This window comes from Penicillium brevicompactum, assembly GCF_028827555.1.
Source record: "Penicillium brevicompactum strain IBT 35665 chromosome Unknown utg000005l_segment0_segment0, whole genome shotgun sequence".
Classification (NCBI taxonomy): domain Eukaryota; kingdom Fungi; phylum Ascomycota; class Eurotiomycetes; order Eurotiales; family Aspergillaceae; genus Penicillium; species Penicillium brevicompactum.
In genome coordinates, this window is record NW_026623208.1 from 4369415 (window position 1) to 4386944 (window position 17530).

General features: G+C 49.6%; 7 protein-coding genes across 7 annotated transcripts; 3 read left to right on the forward strand and 4 right to left on the reverse strand.

The window, feature by feature from the left end:
* Positions 1–68: 68 nt before the first annotated feature.
* Positions 69–2225, forward strand: N7506_007517 (exocyst subunit EXO84; the record flags this gene model as incomplete). Its single annotated transcript, XM_056956810.1, has 4 exons — positions 69–126; positions 177–443; positions 506–1781; positions 1835–2225. 4 exons carry the CDS (start codon positions 69–71, stop codon positions 2223–2225), a joined length of 1992 nt encoding a protein of 663 aa, XP_056811144.1.
* Positions 2226–2706: 481 nt separating this feature from the next.
* Positions 2707–4402, forward strand: N7506_007518 (acyl-CoA synthetase; the record flags this gene model as incomplete). Its single annotated transcript, XM_056956811.1, has 3 exons — positions 2707–2986; positions 3036–4171; positions 4241–4402. The coding sequence occupies 3 exons, from the start codon at positions 2707–2709 to the stop codon at positions 4400–4402; spliced, it is 1578 nt and encodes a 525-aa protein (XP_056811145.1).
* Positions 4403–5800: 1398 nt separating this feature from the next.
* On the forward strand, positions 5801–7415 carry gel2 (1,3-beta-glucanosyltransferase gel2; the record flags this gene model as incomplete). Its single annotated transcript, XM_056956812.1, has 4 exons — positions 5801–5806; positions 5857–5987; positions 6045–6144; positions 6198–7415. The coding sequence occupies 4 exons, from the start codon at positions 5801–5803 to the stop codon at positions 7413–7415; spliced, it is 1455 nt and encodes a 484-aa protein (XP_056811146.1).
* A 370-nt stretch (positions 7416–7785) lies between these two features.
* On the reverse strand, positions 7786–8001 carry N7506_007520 (uncharacterized protein; the record flags this gene model as incomplete). The annotated part of the gene is made up of 1 exon (XM_056956813.1): positions 7786–8001. The coding sequence occupies one exon, from the start codon at positions 7999–8001 to the stop codon at positions 7786–7788; it is 216 nt and encodes a 71-aa protein (XP_056811147.1).
* A 1784-nt stretch (positions 8002–9785) lies between these two features.
* N7506_007521 (uncharacterized protein) lies at positions 9786–10353 on the reverse strand (the record flags this gene model as incomplete). Its single annotated transcript, XM_056956814.1, has 4 exons — positions 9786–9946; positions 10011–10026; positions 10090–10146; positions 10219–10353. 4 exons carry the CDS (start codon positions 10351–10353, stop codon positions 9786–9788), a joined length of 369 nt encoding a protein of 122 aa, XP_056811148.1.
* Positions 10354–12737: 2384 nt separating this feature from the next.
* On the reverse strand, positions 12738–13160 carry N7506_007522 (uncharacterized protein; the record flags this gene model as incomplete). Its single annotated transcript, XM_056956815.1, has 1 exon — positions 12738–13160. The coding sequence occupies one exon, from the start codon at positions 13158–13160 to the stop codon at positions 12738–12740; it is 423 nt and encodes a 140-aa protein (XP_056811149.1).
* Positions 13161–13731: 571 nt separating this feature from the next.
* On the reverse strand, positions 13732–17117 carry N7506_007523 (F-box and WD domain protein; the record flags this gene model as incomplete). Its single annotated transcript, XM_056956816.1, has 2 exons — positions 13732–16730; positions 16787–17117. 2 exons carry the CDS (start codon positions 17115–17117, stop codon positions 13732–13734), a joined length of 3330 nt encoding a protein of 1109 aa, XP_056811150.1.
* Between the last annotated feature and the right edge of the window lie 413 nt (positions 17118–17530).

The window sequence follows — 17530 nt, forward strand, 5'->3', positions numbered from 1 at the left end:
ATCGTCATCTTGTCTCTCCCCGGCACACCTCGCCCTCCACCTGTTTGGATCATTATACCAATTGCAACATGGAAGGTCGTGGTCTTACTTTGAGGAGCAAGTCTCGACGTCGGCGTCCTCAGATCAGTGCCCCCAAGCCAATCTCTGGTCCTCTCCCCCAAACACCAGATCGCCAGAGGAGCCCGTCCCCACTCGTGAGCGGGCGCCCCAGAGCGACGCAACGTCGGACTTGGTCAAACGGAGATACTCGACTCGATTTGCAGCGCCAGAGTTTGATGCTAGCGCTCCCCCTGTTCCCGCGCTTCCTACGCAAGTGCCTGGTGGAATCGGTGGGTTAGCACCGCCGTCCGTTCCGAGGCAGCCATCACCGGCAGATTCAAACTCACCAGCGCCGACGGTTGATCTTAATGTTTTGCGCGATCCCAGTCTCCCTGTTGATCGATGTAAATGTTCAATCCTCCCCGCGGTGGGGTAACTCCAGCTAACCCAAGACTCTCAATCACAGATGTCGCCAGTCTTCTCGCCAACGCATCGGAGGAGGAGATCCAAAAGTACCAGGAGAGTCTTCGCAAAGTGAAGAACCGCACATCCACCGACCTGCAGCAGAATGTGTACCAGAATCGTACCCAATTTATCAAAATCAGTAAAGAGGCCGAGAAGCTGAAGGACGAAATGCGGACCCTTCGTACACTCATGGCGGAACTTACTACTGCTCTCGGACAAACAAGTGTGGGAAATACACCTAACCCGATGTCCCCGATGGAAGATTCGTTCCCGAAGCGGAATGCCAATCGCAGCTCAGTCGCCAACCTTGAGAGTATGTGGAGCGTCCAGCTACAAACGTTGTGGAAGACTGTGGAAGGATCGCAAAAATGGCTGCCAGCGGTTCCAGGGCGGCACATTGTCTTGGAAACGGGTAATTGGGTCGAGCTGGACTCGGCCACCTGGAAGCCACGACGTGTCGTTCATATCGTGCTGTTGAATGACCATTTACTTGTGGCTTCGAAAAAGCGCATGCGTGTTGACCAAAACAACTCCAACCACCGTGGACCTGTCCCCACAAGGCTAGTTGCAGAGTCCTGCTGGCCTCTTAGCGACATTGACATGATTGACCTCGCGGCCAATCTGGGGACTGGAACTGCCCGCGAAGAGGCCATGGATCGGGGAATTGGGAGATCGCTCAGCATTCGCGTGGGAAACAAGCCTTTTACATACCGCCATGAGAGCACATCGGCCAAGCAAGAGCTCCTTGCAACGTTCCGCAAGACTGTTGAGGACCTCCGCCGAACTATGAGATCTGAATCCGAGGGGGCCGGCATGCCATTGGAGGGATACGGATATCTCGCTAACAGACACATGTCCCATCAGAAGAAAAAGCGAGAGTCCTTGGATATAAATGATACGCCACGGGACAAGTCCGATCTACGCATTGATGTGGATGGAAAACAACAGAATCTTCGATGGGTCGAGGGACAGGTTGATGAGCTCGATATGGACATTGCTCTGCAGCGATTTGAGGCTTCTGTGTACAGCATTGAGCGGCTACGCAAACTGGCAAAGGGCCTCAAGGGCAACAGTATCGCACAGGACGTCATCAATGTCAAGGTTGATGGGCGCGCAACCCGGCTGGCTGGTATTCTTTCAAGGGCACTGGTGGACAAGCAGTCATTCCCGACGGCCACCAAGACTCATATCACCTGGTTGGCCAGGTTGGGGTTCGAAGACCAGGCTCGCGAGACTTACCTGAAGGCGCGATCCGACGTGATCGCCCAGCGCATTCGGTTCGTTCACCTCCACAAATCTAGCTTTAACTCATTTTACTAACATTCCGCAGAGCCTGTATATTCGAAGGCGACCTGCCTCTCTACATCTTCCAGATCTCCTACGTCTACTTCAATCTCATCAAGAATACCGTCGGCACCTATCAGCAATGCTTCTCCAGCGCAATGAGCAGCTCCTGCATTCGCTGGGCGAAGCATCATCTCGACGGCTTCAATGCCCTCCTCAATCGACAACTCAGCAGCGTGCAACGTGGTACATCTGTCTGGCAGAAATGTCTGGATATTGTGCACGAGCATGCTGCTCTGCTGATGGAAGTGGGCGTGGACTTTACGGATTTGGTAGCCCGTGGGTTAGAAGAGGGTGCTGAAAGTTCCTTGGATGGGCCACGGACCGTTCAACCTGGCGAGCTGGCACCAACCCCATCCCCGGTGGATATGCTGTGACTCTAGATGAGTATTTAATGAGAACTAGCGACTGTGCTTTTGAAATTGGTTAGGTCTTCCAGATGGCTGCTCCTAAGGTTTTTACCTTGGAAATGCTCTTCATAGACTGAAGTGTAGAAGTTGTAGCTTTATCCCGATGCTCGGATATTCAAGGATTCTTTTACTACGTATTCGTTTCCTTTGTCACTTCCTACTTTCTAAGTATGAGTTTTCTCGTATCATTACTCGCCTTCTGAGAATTGATAGTTACTTCACTTATTTTAGCCTCAATTCTCACGCTTTCTCCGTACTCAACAGCGGATATGATTTTGCACCTCAATTTCAGGTGCTCCACATCGGCCACATCGGCATCGGCATTGCTCCGTATCGGCAAAATGCAAGGGGCTTCAAGCTTCCAACCCCTCTTCCAAGGTTCCCTTCCCAAATTATACCTTATATCCCAGTTCGCAGGTTCGACCAATTCCTTTACAAGTGACGCGACATGCCCATCCCCTCTCTACCCCTCTTCGCCGCGGCGGAGCAGCACGCCCGCAATCCGGAGAAGATCGCCGTCATCGATGCCACCAAGCAACAATCCTTCACATACGTTCAATTGCTAGCAGACGCCGCAGGGCTAAGGAAGCGCATACTCGAGGAACTCAGCTTGACATCCTCAGGTGATCTAGAAGACCGGCGCATTGCGTTCTTGGTGCCGAATGGGTACGACTACGTCGTCACGCAATGGGCAGTGTGGGCAGCTGGTGGCATCTGCGTTCCACTGTGTATGTTCAAACAGCAGTAACTACAATATACATAGCTGACTCCTCACAGGCACAAGTCATCCCGTGAAGGAATTGCTGTATACCATCGGCGACTCGGACCCCGCGCTGATCATCATCCACCCACACTTCGAGAAGATCGCGCCTGCGTTGCGTGACGCATGCCCCGCAAACATCCCATTCATGGGCCTCGACCCCCTGTCTCGCGATGATGCGCCGTCTCTGCCTTCGTTCTCCGCGCCCTTTGCCCTCACTCGCCCTGCCCTGATGATCTATACCTCTGGAACAACCTCGAATCCGAAAGGCTGCGTGACAACGCACGAAAACATTACATTCCAGGCAAGCTGTCTGGTCAAAGCCTGGGAGTACGGTCCCTCGGACCGACTAATCCATGTGCTACCGCTCCACCATGTACACGGCATCATCAACGGATTGACTGCCAGCTTTCTTAGCGGTACCACAGTCGAAATGCACCCCAAGTTCGACCCGAAGGTCATCTGGGAGCGGTGGTCGGACCGCGGCTCCTCAACCATGTTCATGGCTGTGCCTACCATCTACTCGCGATTAAATGATTACTTTGATACCCACATTCGCGGGACTGAAGGCGAAGACGCGGCGCGAGCTGGTGCGCGCGCTCTCCGACTCATCGTCAGCGGTTCCGCTGCTCTGCCCACACCGATTAAATCCAAATTTGCCGAGATCACCGGACAGGTTCTGCTGGAACGGTACGGGATGACTGAGATTGGCATGGCGCTTAGCTGTGGACTCGAAGTCCAGAAGAGGGTTGATGGTAGTGTAGGATGGCCGCTTCCGGGTGTAGAGGTCCGATTGACAGAGAAAGAAACTGGGCGGGTTGTGGATGGAGTGGATGAAGATGGAATGATCGAGATTAAGGGTGGGAACGTCTTCCGTGAATACTGGCGGAAACCTGAGGCGACGGCCTCGGAATTCACGTCTGACGGATGGTTCAAGACTGGGGATGTGGCTCGGCGCGACTCAACGGGGGCGTACTTTATTCAAGGCCGGGCGTCTGTGGATCTGATCAAATCTGGCGGGTACAAGATCTCGGCATTGGAAGTTGAGCGCAAAATGCTGGCCATTGAGGCCATTGACGAGGTTGCGGTTGTGGGATTAGCGGACCAGGAATGGGGCCAAAGAGTTGCTGCAGTCGTCAAATTCCGACACGGGGTGAGTTTGCATCCATGGATATTCCTACAGCAGACAGGGTTGTCGCGTTCTATACTGACCAGCTTACAGGCTACACCGCTCGATCTTCCCACTTTACGCGCCGAGTTAAAGAACGAGATGGCTCCTTATAAGATCCCCACGGTTTTGAAGATTGTTGATGGGATCGAGCGCAATGCCATGGGCAAGGTTAACAAGAAGGTCATTGTACAGAAGTACTGGCCCGAAGGCTGAGCCATACGATTGGAGATGAGAAATGACCGTAGAATTTGAGGTTCATTAGCGGATACCTGGTGCATAGAGCAATATACATGGATTGGACATATAGAAAACATCTATAGAACCTTGGAAGTGCCTGGGATGCTTTTCCAGGGTACCCGACTGCCCAGCTGCAGACCTGTGGATGGATCATTGCGGTCAGACACCTGGGCAGTTGATTTCCTCTCGGCGAGTAAAGCGCCTACACCTGGGCAGGCAATGGCTCATATTTTGTGCAGCCAAGGTCTGCTGCCCAGGAGCCCATTGGTGAGCCCAGAGAGAGTAGGTTTCAGGCTCCAGAGTATTGATCAGAACCCGGTGCCCAGGCGATTCCGGCAACCTTGGAACCCGTTAGCCCTAACCTGGGAACAAGTACGGAGTACTCCCTACAGAGTACTCCGTAATAACTACTTCGTACAGGACTGCTTTCGCTGCATGATTTGACCACTCTTACATTATGTGAAATAACGCTAGTCATACTCTAACGGTCGCTAGGACCGAAAGAGGCAGCTCAGGTGGAATCACTCTGATATGATGTGATCCAAAAGCGAGATGAATGCTGCCCCTGACTGTGTCGCGAATTTGCGACCTCCTTGGCCAGCTATTTCCAGCCATGCCCAGGGTTGCCGAGCCCAACACAGCCCAAGATGCAAGCGTGAATTGCAAGAAATAGACCGGATTTACTTGGCCTTCGGGACTTGGCGGTTGTTCCCGCGGGTTCATCCACTGAATGATTGGCTCTTGGCGCACCGTGGCAGATTTTAGCCGAACTGAATGAAATTTCTTTATTTATTTATTTTTTCTTTGAATCTTGGAAGGGGGTGACAGGGTGACAGGGTTGGGGAAGTATCAAGTTTCCCTTTCACTCTGGTATGTGCTAGATTGGAGGATGATGTAGTGGGAAGTCGGGAGTTATAGGTGAAACACGCGGGATTACGTCGAGGAATGCAAGGAAACCCTTCATAGAAGAGATGGGGTAGATAAAGGGCCAACAGCGCTAAGAGCACTAGCACTAAGAGGACTAATAAGACTAAAAGAACCAAATCCACTAATCCAAGACGACCCAAGACATCTCCAAGGCTAAACCAGAGAGCAGCCCACTATCGTGAGACCCCTATTTGTGCATTTCTTCGTTTCTCCACAAAATTGAGACACGATGATCTTGGTGTTTGCTGTTCCAATTTTCATATTTTAATTGATCCTTCCCAGTGGTTTGATTTGGTTCTCTTTGATTTCTTCTCTTCGAGTCTTAATCGATTTCAGACGGTCGTTTCGTTCCTTCCATTCGCGCTCAGCGCTGTCTCTCGCTTCATCTTTACGGCTTATACTTATACACCTTTCCTCTTTATACCCCATTGATATTTACTGTTCATCATGCTCGTATGTCCGTTTCAGATACATTGCCAGATTGTCTCTAACCATATTTCCAGACTTACGCTCGTCTGCTCACCTCAGTGTGTGCGCTTGTCAGCACAGCTGCAGCTCTGACCCCACTTGAGGTCAGCGGCAAGGACTTCGTGAACTCGGAGACTAAGGATCGTTTCCAGATCATCGGTGTGGAGTAAGGCACATCCCTTGTATATCCCTTCTCTATCAGACTCCGCTGACACTGTCATAGCTACCAGCCCGGTGGATCGTCTGGCTTCACATCCAAGAAGGATCCTCTGAGTGATGCCGATGTCTGTCTCCGTGATGCTGCCCTCATGCAGCGCCTGGGTGTAGGTTTCAATCTTAGATATACCCTTTCAGACAGCAACTTATCCCATTACAGATCAACACTATCCGTGTTTACAACTTGGAGCCTTCGCTCAACCACGACAAGTGTGCTTCCATCTTCAACGCTGCCGGTATCTACATGATCCTCGATGTCAGCAACCCTCTGGAGGGTGGCTATCTCGACCGCAGCGCCCCTTGGACCACCTACAGTGCCATCTACTACAAGCAGGTCTTTGGTGTCATTGAGGGCTTCAAGAACTACGACAACCTGCTCGGTTTCTTTGCTGGAAACGAGGTTATCAACGAGGAAGCTACTTACTCCGCCCCCAAGTACATTCGTGCCGTTGTCCGTGATATGAAGGACTACATCGCCAAGAACTCCAAGCGTGCCATTCCTGTCGGTTACTCCGCTGCTGACATCCGTAACATTCTCATGGACACCATCCACTACTTTGAGTGTGACCTCAAGAACTCCACCTCTTCCCGTGCTGACTTCTTCGGTCTCAACTCTTACTCCTGGTGCGGCGACTCCTCTTACAAGTCCAGCGGATATGATGTCTTGACTGAAGACTTCACCAATGCCACCATCCCCGTCTTCTTCTCCGAGTACGGCTGCAACGAGGTCCAGCCCCGTACCTTCACCGAGGTGCAGGCCATCTACGGCGTTGAGATGACCCAGGCCTTCTCCGGTGGTCTCGTCTACGAGTGGACCCAGGAGGACAACGACTACGGTCTCGTCAAGGTCAACGACTCTAACACCGTCACCACCCTCGTCGACTTCGACAACTTCCAGGACCAGGTCAACAAGCTCGACTTTGACCGCATCACCTCCAGCAACTCCACCCAGGCTAACGTCAAGGCCGAGACCTGTGATACCTCTCTCATCACCCGCAAGTCCTTCTACAACGCCTGGGATCTGCCCGAGGTTCCCTCCAAGGTCTCCGACTACATCAAGAACGGTCTGCCTAACGCCCCCACTGGAAAGCTGGTCTCCGTCTCTAGCACCACCATCCCCCAGAAGGTCTACGACCACTCCGGTAAGGAGATTACCGGTGTTAAGTTCGAGGTGAAGTCCTCCGTCAACACCCCCTCCGGCTCTTCTTCTTCCACCTCTTCCGGCTCCGGTGGCTCCGGTACCTCTTCCGATTCTTCCTCCAGCTCCGACGCCAGCTCCTCCGGTATTTCCACCAACGCCGCTGCCCCCAACGGCGTCCCTTCCATCGCCCTCGGTGGTCTTGGCGGTTTCTTCATGCTTCTTGCATCCCTTGTGTAAACGCCCCGCGGGCTTGTTATAATTATACATTTGGGAATTAGAGTGCTGGATCCCAGATTCCCTCGTGGCACATATTGGATTTCGGAGGTTTGTATCATGTTGGATCATCTCACCCTACTGCCTACGGCTTTCTCGTGATTCACTTGTTTATTTGCACATGATTCTTTTGGCCTTTTTTTTTGAACAATTCATGCCTTTTTGTTCTCTTCTTTTCATGCCGTCTTTGACATTCGCATACAGCAGTAAACCATCACATTGGGACGGAGTTACTAGACACAATGCATCGTGGCAAGAGAAATTTTTTTATTTCACTGATCTCGTCATAGCCATGGATCATACCAATCTCAATATTCAAGATCTTGCTCAGCCATCACAGCTTGGAAGAGCGCTCATCATAAATAGAAGCACCAATAGCCTTCCCCTTATCAACACCTTCAGCTCTGATCCTCAGAACCCGCTTGAGAATCTTGCCAGAAGTTCCCTTCGGAATCTCCTCAATAGGAATAACTCCACCCCTAAGCCTTTTCTGCGGTGTGAGTTTCCTAGCGACATGATCCAACAACTCCCGCACGACCTGTTTAATCATGAGAGATGTCTTCTCCAGAACGACAGATGTAGCTACATGTACCGGATTTTCCCTAGCGGGTGGGGATTTCCTATTTGGGCTGTCGCCGCTTTAATGAGGGTATTCAGGCTAGACTTCCGCACAACCCGGAAAACCCCCAACCCAACCCGGACCCAACCCAACTGTCATGCTCTGCAAGCTTTACATGTTTGTTTCGTTTGCTTGCTTTGCTATTTATGCTTGCTGGTCCATAGCTTCTTCTTCTTCTTCTTCTTCTTCTTCTTCTTCTTCTTCTTCCTTCTTCCTTCTTCCTTCTTCCTTCTTCCTTCCTTAGCTTTAGTATCTTCGTGTTCAAGGAATTACCATCTTCCATCATCCTCACACCAACTTGGGTTCTCTTGGGTCTAAAAATTGGCCATTATTCAATAGAAAATTTCATTGAACTATTTGGTATGAATGATATTAAGATTTCTATACTAAAAAAAAAAAAAAAATATGTTAGCATATAATTTTAGGTAGATCAGAGGGTTCCGAGATGGTCATTTTTGGTGGGAAAACAGGCGATGGGTAAGGACTTTTGGATGGGGCCTGTAGTATGCACATAATGGCAATACGTCCGTTGGGTAGGAGAGGGAGAGCAAGCTGAGATAATAAAAAAAAAAGTGTACAGAGGTTCCACTTCAAAAGATGTATGGCAATGGCAATTTTCAGTACCGTTAGGTAAGATTGCCAATATATTTCATCTTAGATCTATGCTAGGGGACCATAGGTCAGGGAACCAGATATTAATGTAGAGATTCCATGCTATCCTCGCCTCTCTTAAATTTTGTCTCCCAAAGTCTCATCTATCTCTGTCACCCTAGTCTCAGAACTAGACATTGGGGAACCTCACTTTGGGTTGAAACCCTCGACCCGAACCCCAATCTAGTGGGCTTCTATGAATATTAATTCAATTCAAAAGCTTTTCCTTATGAGATCAGCTACAGTATAAACAGCAATGAGAAAGAAACAGCTGTATACTTTCAATTCTAGATGGACTCTATGAGCTGTATAAGGGTGATTTGCTATGCTGAGCTAGGAAACATGAGCGAAACCTAGGCTAGTGTGAACAATTTATAGACATCCATGGTACAAGATAAAGTTGTTGCAGGTTATCTAAACCATAGAAAAAACTCTTGCCTCAGCTATGCCTGTGGTTGGAGTAGGGCAGCCGGAGAGATTATTAATGGGGTAATTTACTTGTGTGGTAGACGGAGTTTCTTTGCTACTGGGCTTTGATGGTAGATGGGGGGCGGGGGGTCCCAATACCCAGCCACAATGGATATTGGATTTTTCTTTATGGTTTCTGATTTTGAACCCAGATCAACCTAAGTGCGCCTATGCTGAGGCTACGTGAGACACCCAAGTAAGCCACCAGATCTGGTTGTTAGGTATTGAAGTGGGAAGAGCGCGCTGGTGGTCTGACATCGCAGACAAGACGACGGGGGTGCTCAGTGCTCGACGGGGAACCATGGGAGCTAAGCAGCCCCCCCAGGACTACCGGAATAGGAAACAGACACTGTTCTTCAGAGAGGTGTAAAATGTCTGGATTGCTAAACTATGGGATCGCGAGCAAAAGCTGCCAAAACCAGCCACAGTGCCGTACATGAGATGTGGCGCGGTTTCCCCATTGCAGTATTTGAGCCCTTTCAGCTTGGCATTATCATTCAACTTCCTCAGCATAGGAGTAGCCATCCTCTCGGTCCATCTTAATGAATCCGATGATAAACCACTCTTCATGGAGATAAATGGTTAGCTTGTCGACTTCAAAGTAAAAGAGAGAAATGGGCGATCGCACCGGCCAAGCTGACCTTCTGGTCTTCAGAAACATCCGACTTCTCAAAGATCGCCTTCGAGGCACTGATTATTTCTTCATCGAATTTGAAATACTCCAACATATCTAAGAGTTCTTTCAGGGTGATATGTCCTAATGAAAATCGTCTATTAGATTTAACAACCTTTGAGGCGTCGATCACGTCTGATTCACCTACCGTCAAGGTTTGTATCCTATATGATACATATTATCAGTACCCAAAAAACGGAACAGTCTCTTGTAACAAAATGACGTACCGCAAGGATGAAAAGGCTAAGAAACGCCTTGATATTGTTTGCAGAGTAATAAATATTCTGGCATTGTTCCACGAGTCAGCATTTGAATGAAGGCAGCCATGGAAGCACAGAAATTGAACTGATACTGACGTCTGGCGTGCCCGTTTTGATTAGCTCCTCAATTGCCGCATTCCTGATTCTGCCATTATTAATCTGTTCTGCAGTATACTTCTGCTCGATGGCTTTGGCAGTGTCCGCTTGCTTTGTTTTGATTTTCAAAGCCATTTGTGCAGAAGAAAAATAGTCTGAATGATTTGGGCTGATACTCTTTGTGAGAAAAGTTGAATGTGACAAGGATATGTAGAGACAAGCGAGTTCGTTCTGTTTTAAATACTATTTGACATTCTTCTCAGTCCGTAGAAAAGTTACACAGGGCTATTCTCATGCAAGCTAATAGGAACTCTGCCACGTATACGGAGTACCATGCAGCCGCTTTGCATCCCGGCTATCTGGTAAAGCCCACCGCTATTTTAGAATTGATATATCACTTTTCAATTTTAGATGAACTACATCTTTTCATATATCGATTTGTTACTTCGTATCCTTCTCTACATTGAAACTGCGTTGACGTATGCCTCAGCATATGTGCGATGTGCTATGACACATGATCTATCGCAACTCCGCATTATCACAGAGCAGGCAAAAGCCATATGGTATATGTATATTTAGAGACGGGTCCTAAACAAACCTTCATTTTACTCTGCAAAAGGTACTGGTGATGTCATAAAATGCCACTTCAGGTTTATCTAAACTTCAGTGGACTGGTTTATCATGCGTTCTGAAAAATGCTGCTTGAGCTGCAAAACCCTCAACATTGTAGATTGATATGCAGATCGATATTGGGTTACACAAGCTATGAATATTGTGTAACCTTGAATTTGGTAAATCAATCTGTCTGATTTCACCGCTAAAGATCAGCAATCCTAGCTATTCAAAATCTACTCCGTATAGAATGCCTACATCTCTAGCATAATCTAGAGTATCGGTCTCTGTATTTATAGCTCTCTGCAATATCATGTTTTGTTGCTGAAGTGGTTCGCTTATAGTCTTAGTGGGTTGATGCCCAATATTGACAGTGAATCTCCTCATAGGTAGATTTCGAAATCCTGACGTACCCTGAGACTGTGCATGTATTCCGACCAAGATAGCTCGTATTTTGACGTTTATTTTACGAATAAAATGTATGCGCAATGTGATGTGCCATTCTACCCTCGAACAACTGCCAGATTGAGACAGTCCACACAACACGCACGTGCCCGAACTATACATACTTGCTTTTGATTGGTAGCCAATATCGATAATGAAGTGGCGATCTTCAATATTCATTCCAAAGCTGAAGAATTATATCCCTCACTGGTAGTTGCTTCTTTTAGCACGGCAAGAAATGACGATCATATCAACTTCGTACCACCCTTGGCCAACAGTTTACGTAGCTCACTGCCAAATATTTGAAGCTATCTGGTTTAATCCTGAGTATCTGAGCATGTTGCAACTCTATTACGCAGAATCTCCCGGGACATGTGCAAACCTCCAGCTGAGCACCTGGTATACCCTGAGGCAATTGATAAAGTCTACATATATCAGCGCCGGCTTTCCTTGTATTTACACTGGAAGGAGGATCCATGGATAATGGGTTTTTTCAAATCGCCTTCTCTTCTTCACCTCCAAAGTTTGAGTACGATACTTCCAAGGCTGTTTGGTAGGCGGTTCTCAGCCAACGAACTCGCTGAAAATTTAACTACTTTGGGGCCTAGGAAATATAAGAGCTTCTATATTTTAATGCCAACATCATCTAGGCGCTCGTGTCACTCAGGCCTCCGAGCTTGTAATATAATGAGATATAATGACTCGAAATTAAATTGCACTGTCTTGCTCACTACAGACGAGAGGTGTTCGCGGGTCATTGATGGGTTTTTGGCGAGGTGCAAGGCGATCGGCGGAGCGACGTATACATGGGTGGCTAATTCCTTCTTCACGTTTTGAAGGAACTGGTTCACTGAGAATTTCTCCATGATAATTTTTTGGAGGCCCATTAGGGCAGGGAAATGCACGAGGCATACCAGACCTGCGGGATTGTTAGCATGTATGTCAGAAGCTGACGTTAAGCATGACGACTCACCGAATATATGATAAGTCGGTATCAGCGCGAGGAATCCTCCAATCGAGGTGTTCAACCTCGACATGCCTTTGGAGAATGATGTCGGTTGACGTCAAGTATACATGTAACAGATGGCATAGGAGGCCTTTCCCTTTTCGATTTAGTGCTTTCTCTCTCTCTCTCTCTCTCTCTCTCTCTCGTCTCCTGCAATACAATCACAATCTACCATAAATTTGCTGGTGCACTCAAGAAATGTGCAGTATCTAAAGAGCCTTCTTAGAATAGTGATTCTGTACCTAATCAACCAACAGATTTGTCAATACCCAAGAGCAGCTGAACAATGACAAAAGTCCACATGGGAATGCCTAGGTGATATCTATCAAGTCATTTCAAACCCGCTCACTGCCCGGAAAATCCCTCTCATTCGCAAAGCGACCGGAGCAGTTCTGAGTACACGTAAAACAACTTCCTCAGTTGAGAAAATCCAGTATATTCTTGAACAGAAAATCTCTCACAGCTTAGAGTTCCTATCAGGCTCATCCTCGACATCTTTGAGAGCCTCATCGGCGATCCTGAACGCAGCAACCGCAGCCGGCATACCAGCATACATCGAAGTGTGGAGCAGGATCTCTGAAATCTGAGCCTTGGTCACGCCGTTTCGAATGGCACCGACTAGATGCAACTTGAACTCATCAGGCCTGTTCAAGGTTGCTAGGAGGGCGATGTTGAGCATTGATCGCTGCGCTCGGGTTAACCCTGGTCGCGTCCAGACCATGCCCCATGCTGATTTGGTGACGACATCTTGGAGTGGTTGTGTGAAGGGGTTGGGTTTCTTCTGGAGTACTTTGTTCACGTAGTCATCGCCCAGTACTTCGCGGCGGACCTTCAGGCCGGCTTGGAAGAGGTCATCTCCCGAGGGATCAGAGTCGGACATGGCTGATATGGTGGCAATCGGGGGATCAATTGGGAATGAGAGCTCCAAAGATAAGCCCCGATTATGTTTTGTGTTCCAAGAGTTTAAAAAAGCTTAAGGTGTTGAAGGTGTTAAGTTGGCCCGGGTAATCTCGGGAAGATGCGAAGGTGTATAGCGTTCAAGGGGTGAAAAACTGTTTTATACCTGAAGTTGCACGAGAATGCATGATTTTCGACCGCTTTTTCGACCGCTTTATCCAATATTATTTATGAACTGGTCATTGGCAATGGTGAAGCTATTCAAATCAGTCAAGCCTTGGAAATACCAGACTCGTGCTCCGTACGGAACCAGGCATTGAGGCTATACTTTGAATATAATCAGGCAGCATCAGGCATCAACCCCATTTTATACCATTTGGACGCTATGACCACTCGTAAAGGGAGACCGAATCGGGACTTGGAACTACCGAAATGCCGAAGCGATTGAAGCTCAATGCAATCTCAAAATTTAGACTATATGCCGACTAGATGACGCGTAGGTAAGAACAAAAATCGAAGCCAAAAAAATACAACACAATGCAAAACAACCAATTCTATGCCCTCGCTTTGCCCTTGCCCTTGCCCGAGGGCGAAGACGGGGCAAGAGATGGGAATTCCTCCCATTCCTGCTCCTCTTCGCGACTCCTGCCCTCAGCCAAGCTCAATTGTATGGCAAACTCCAGGTCATCGATCTCTTGTTGATTACTGCCTCCGGCATTGCCAGGTTCAGGCGATGGATCCCGACGCTGCATCCCTTTCGCATACTTGATAGGGATGGAGGGTGCCGAGTGATATGAAGAAGTCTGCTCATCCAGCAGACTCAGGCGAATTGCCTCGGCAATTTCATCATCAACGGTCTCATCCGCAGACTCCTGGTAAGGAGACGAGGAAGATGAGATCTCACCTGGACCAAACGAGCTAGGCCCGACAGTGTCAAAAGAGGCGCTGGTGACCGAGCTTGAGATTGCTGCGCTGTCATTCACTTTCGCAGCATCGCCAGAGAATGACTCTTCGCTGATAAGTTGCGCGTATGCAAGGAGCTGTTCTTCGTCTATGTCTGAGCCCAGCAAATCAACTCCAAATCGCGCACTCAGGTGGGCCCGTTCTTTCTCATCTGCGATCTTCTGACGTTGCATCTCAACATGTTCATCTTGAATGAAATCTTCAATGGCACCGCGACCGCTGTTGTTGAAACGCTGGCCCTCTCCGCCTCCATTACCCGCGCGCATTGCGCGACGGAGGCGGCGCTTGCTAGACTTGTATTTATCAGCCCCAGAGGAACTGTAAGACCAGTAGCGCAAGTGCGTCCCGAGCGAGACCATGCCGCGGAGAATGGTTGGGTCTGTGTCGAGACAAATGGCGCCAGTGGCATAGTAGTTGTTACCAACTCCAAGCACCGAAGCCTCGGCCTGTATAAGTTGACGACGGGCACGTTGGGAGAATCGAGAGCTGATTGTACGTATGGGCTTCGTGGAGGATGCCAGAGGGTCCCAAGCTTGAACAAGACCATCATTGCCTCCGTGCACCAGGTATAACGAAGTGATACCTAGGCAAGACACCCGAGGCGATTCTGTGTTGATGATGCGCAACGGGGGTATGGATTTGACAACATCGGCCGACTTTGCTGCCGGTGCTCGAATGTCCCAGACAAAGACAGATCCAGTGCTAGTTCCCACAGCCAAGTATCGAGCACGTTGCCCTGGAACTTCCAAAACAGATCGTGGCTGATCCATATGTGGTAGCATGGGAGACGAGAATGCGGAAGAATAAGAGCTGCCAGACATGGCCAAAAGAGGGTCCTCTTGTGCCGTGAGTGTTGCAAATGTAGAAACATCCAGAGCACTGATACTGATTTCCACTGATTCGCGGTCGCCAAACACAAAGTCCGAAATTCGCCAAGCGAACTGAGACGAGTGCTCGTTCAACCGACCAGAGGCCCGGGAAGGCGGAACACTGCCGGGGTGCTTCGAGTCTGGAATGTCGATAGGGCCACCGAAGAGTGATGGTGGAGCTTCGGTCGTTTTCATGTATGTTTCGGATGGGGTGGAAGTGCTCGAACCAGACTTGGATGAGATGCGGGTGAAGCGTCGAATCGATGCGTTCTTGTCCTCACTAGAGCCACGAGCGATCACAATGATCGATTCGCCAGCCTCTCGGCCATCACCACCCGCGAAGTCTACTTTGAGATCACGTTCCATATCCCAACTCTCACAAACCTTCCGGAAGTGCTTGGGCCTGAATGAGAGGAACTTCTCAATCTCCTTGGTTTCAGCAGTGATTTGGTGTTCACTGAGACCCATGGAATTCGAGGACGAGCGTGGGCTGTAACTGCCATCAACCAATTCACGGTTGAAGGGATCAGAGCGGGCCACGCGTCGGCTGGCTTCAATCATCTCCCATTGTACACTTCTGCCAGTTGTCCAAGCGAGTTCGTCGAGTTGCTCGGCATTGAGCTTGGCCGTCAGTGGAACCTCCGGTGACCGGGGCAGGTCCGTCAAATAGAACAATTCACCAAGAGCATTTAGAGCAACAGCCCAAATGCGGCGGTCTGAACACCGCTTAGGTGAAATTTGATCGTCCACAGCAATACCGATAATGGGAACACCCGGGGACAGAACCCATCTGGCAGTGACCTGGCCCGGTGCGTATCTTCTATCATAAACCGGATGAGGTCCGAGAGAATATGCGGTCAGTACACCTGACGATGAACCAGACATCATTCCAATAAGCCCTTGAGTCATCTTCAGGATGTTGGAAGACTTGGCAATCCAGACCGAGCAAGTAGCCTGCGTAATCAGGTTCACAGCAGGAATCCCCAGCGGCGGATGTGAGCCCAGTTCCGACATCCCCAGGAAGCGACCACGCTGCTCCGATGTTGAAATGAAGTAGCTACGTCCTTGCGGACATCCCTCGCCGTAGATCATACCGTACGGTTGACTGACATCCATCAAATTAGGCATGCCAACCAAATCACCCGACCCAAGGCCGTACTGCGCTTCACCTGGAAACAGATCGGCGAAGTGGCGGAACATCTGGTGGTCAGAGATACCCCAGGTACCGACTTTGACGGTCGATGGGTCACTGGCAGACGCGATGCCCTGCTCGGCGGCACCGTGAATAAACAGAGGATCCTTATCAGGATTGAACGTTGCATGAATATGGCTGACTGGATACTGCAGCTGAGAAGTATACGTAGCCACTGCGCTTCCATGGCGAGCTCGCACTGAACGTACGTATCCCGCCCTAGTGGGGTCAAACTGCGCGGGCTTACCGCGAGACAGCGATCGCATCAAGCGTGTACGTAAAATGTACTCGCTGCGCCAGGACGCCAAAGCAGTCAATCTCGTGAAGAACCGCCTGTCCGACTGCAAGTCTGCCTCATTGACATTGGTGCGCCGACCGTCCTCGATGGTTTGAGGACCTGGGAAAAAGCGGGAGAAGGCAATTCTCCATGCATGGGGTGTTGTCACCAGCGCATGGAATCGACGCGATACCAATGTGATGGCTGACAGGGACTCGGGGGACAGATGCGACAGGATGTGGGTGAGGACCTCTATAAAGTATGGCGATTAGCGCAAGAATTGAGCCAAGTGGTTTAGAAATACTTACCATTGGGGAAAGTATCCAAGGCTGTCTGTGGCTGTTCTGAAAAAGTCACACGGGGTCCACTATGACCTGGCTTTCGGCTTGAAGGGCCATCATTCACATGCTGGTTCTCTGGAACGGAGGGTGGGGCTGAACGGTCGTCGTTCAGGGACGAGTGAAGATGGTCTTGATTCGGCATGCTCGAGACGTCTGGAGAGTCACTGGCCTCCTCTCGGAGGAAGCCAGAGACTTCAGCGTCATCGAGGTCATGTCCATGCTGGGTGGAGCAGAGATTGATTGGGGATGAGTCAACGGGGGGTGTATGTTGAGACACGGCAGTTGGCTCTGGTTGCATAAAAAGGTCTGAGGGGGTAGGTATAGCAATAGCGACTGAGCCAGCGAGATCTGGGTCAGTCGAAGTAGTAAATGGAAGACTGAAGGGGGAAGGTAAAGGGTGGTGTAGAAGAACAAAAAGAGAATGAATCGGAGAAGATACGATGGCAAAGCGGAGTGGCCATCCCGCACATTCCGATATGGCTCATCATGGCTCATCATCGTCCCGCTTTACTCCTTTTCTCCCCCTATGAAATCCGCCCGTGGCTCGTATTGTGGATGTTCATCAAATGCCGATCTATCTCAGCCTCCTATGACCGCAGCATCGCCCTCAAATTTCCTGGGTCTAATTATTTCAAAGTGGCCGCTATCGGAATCGCGTCCCGCACGTGACAGCGCGCGACAGGCTACCAAAGCGATTAGGCGTCACTTCGC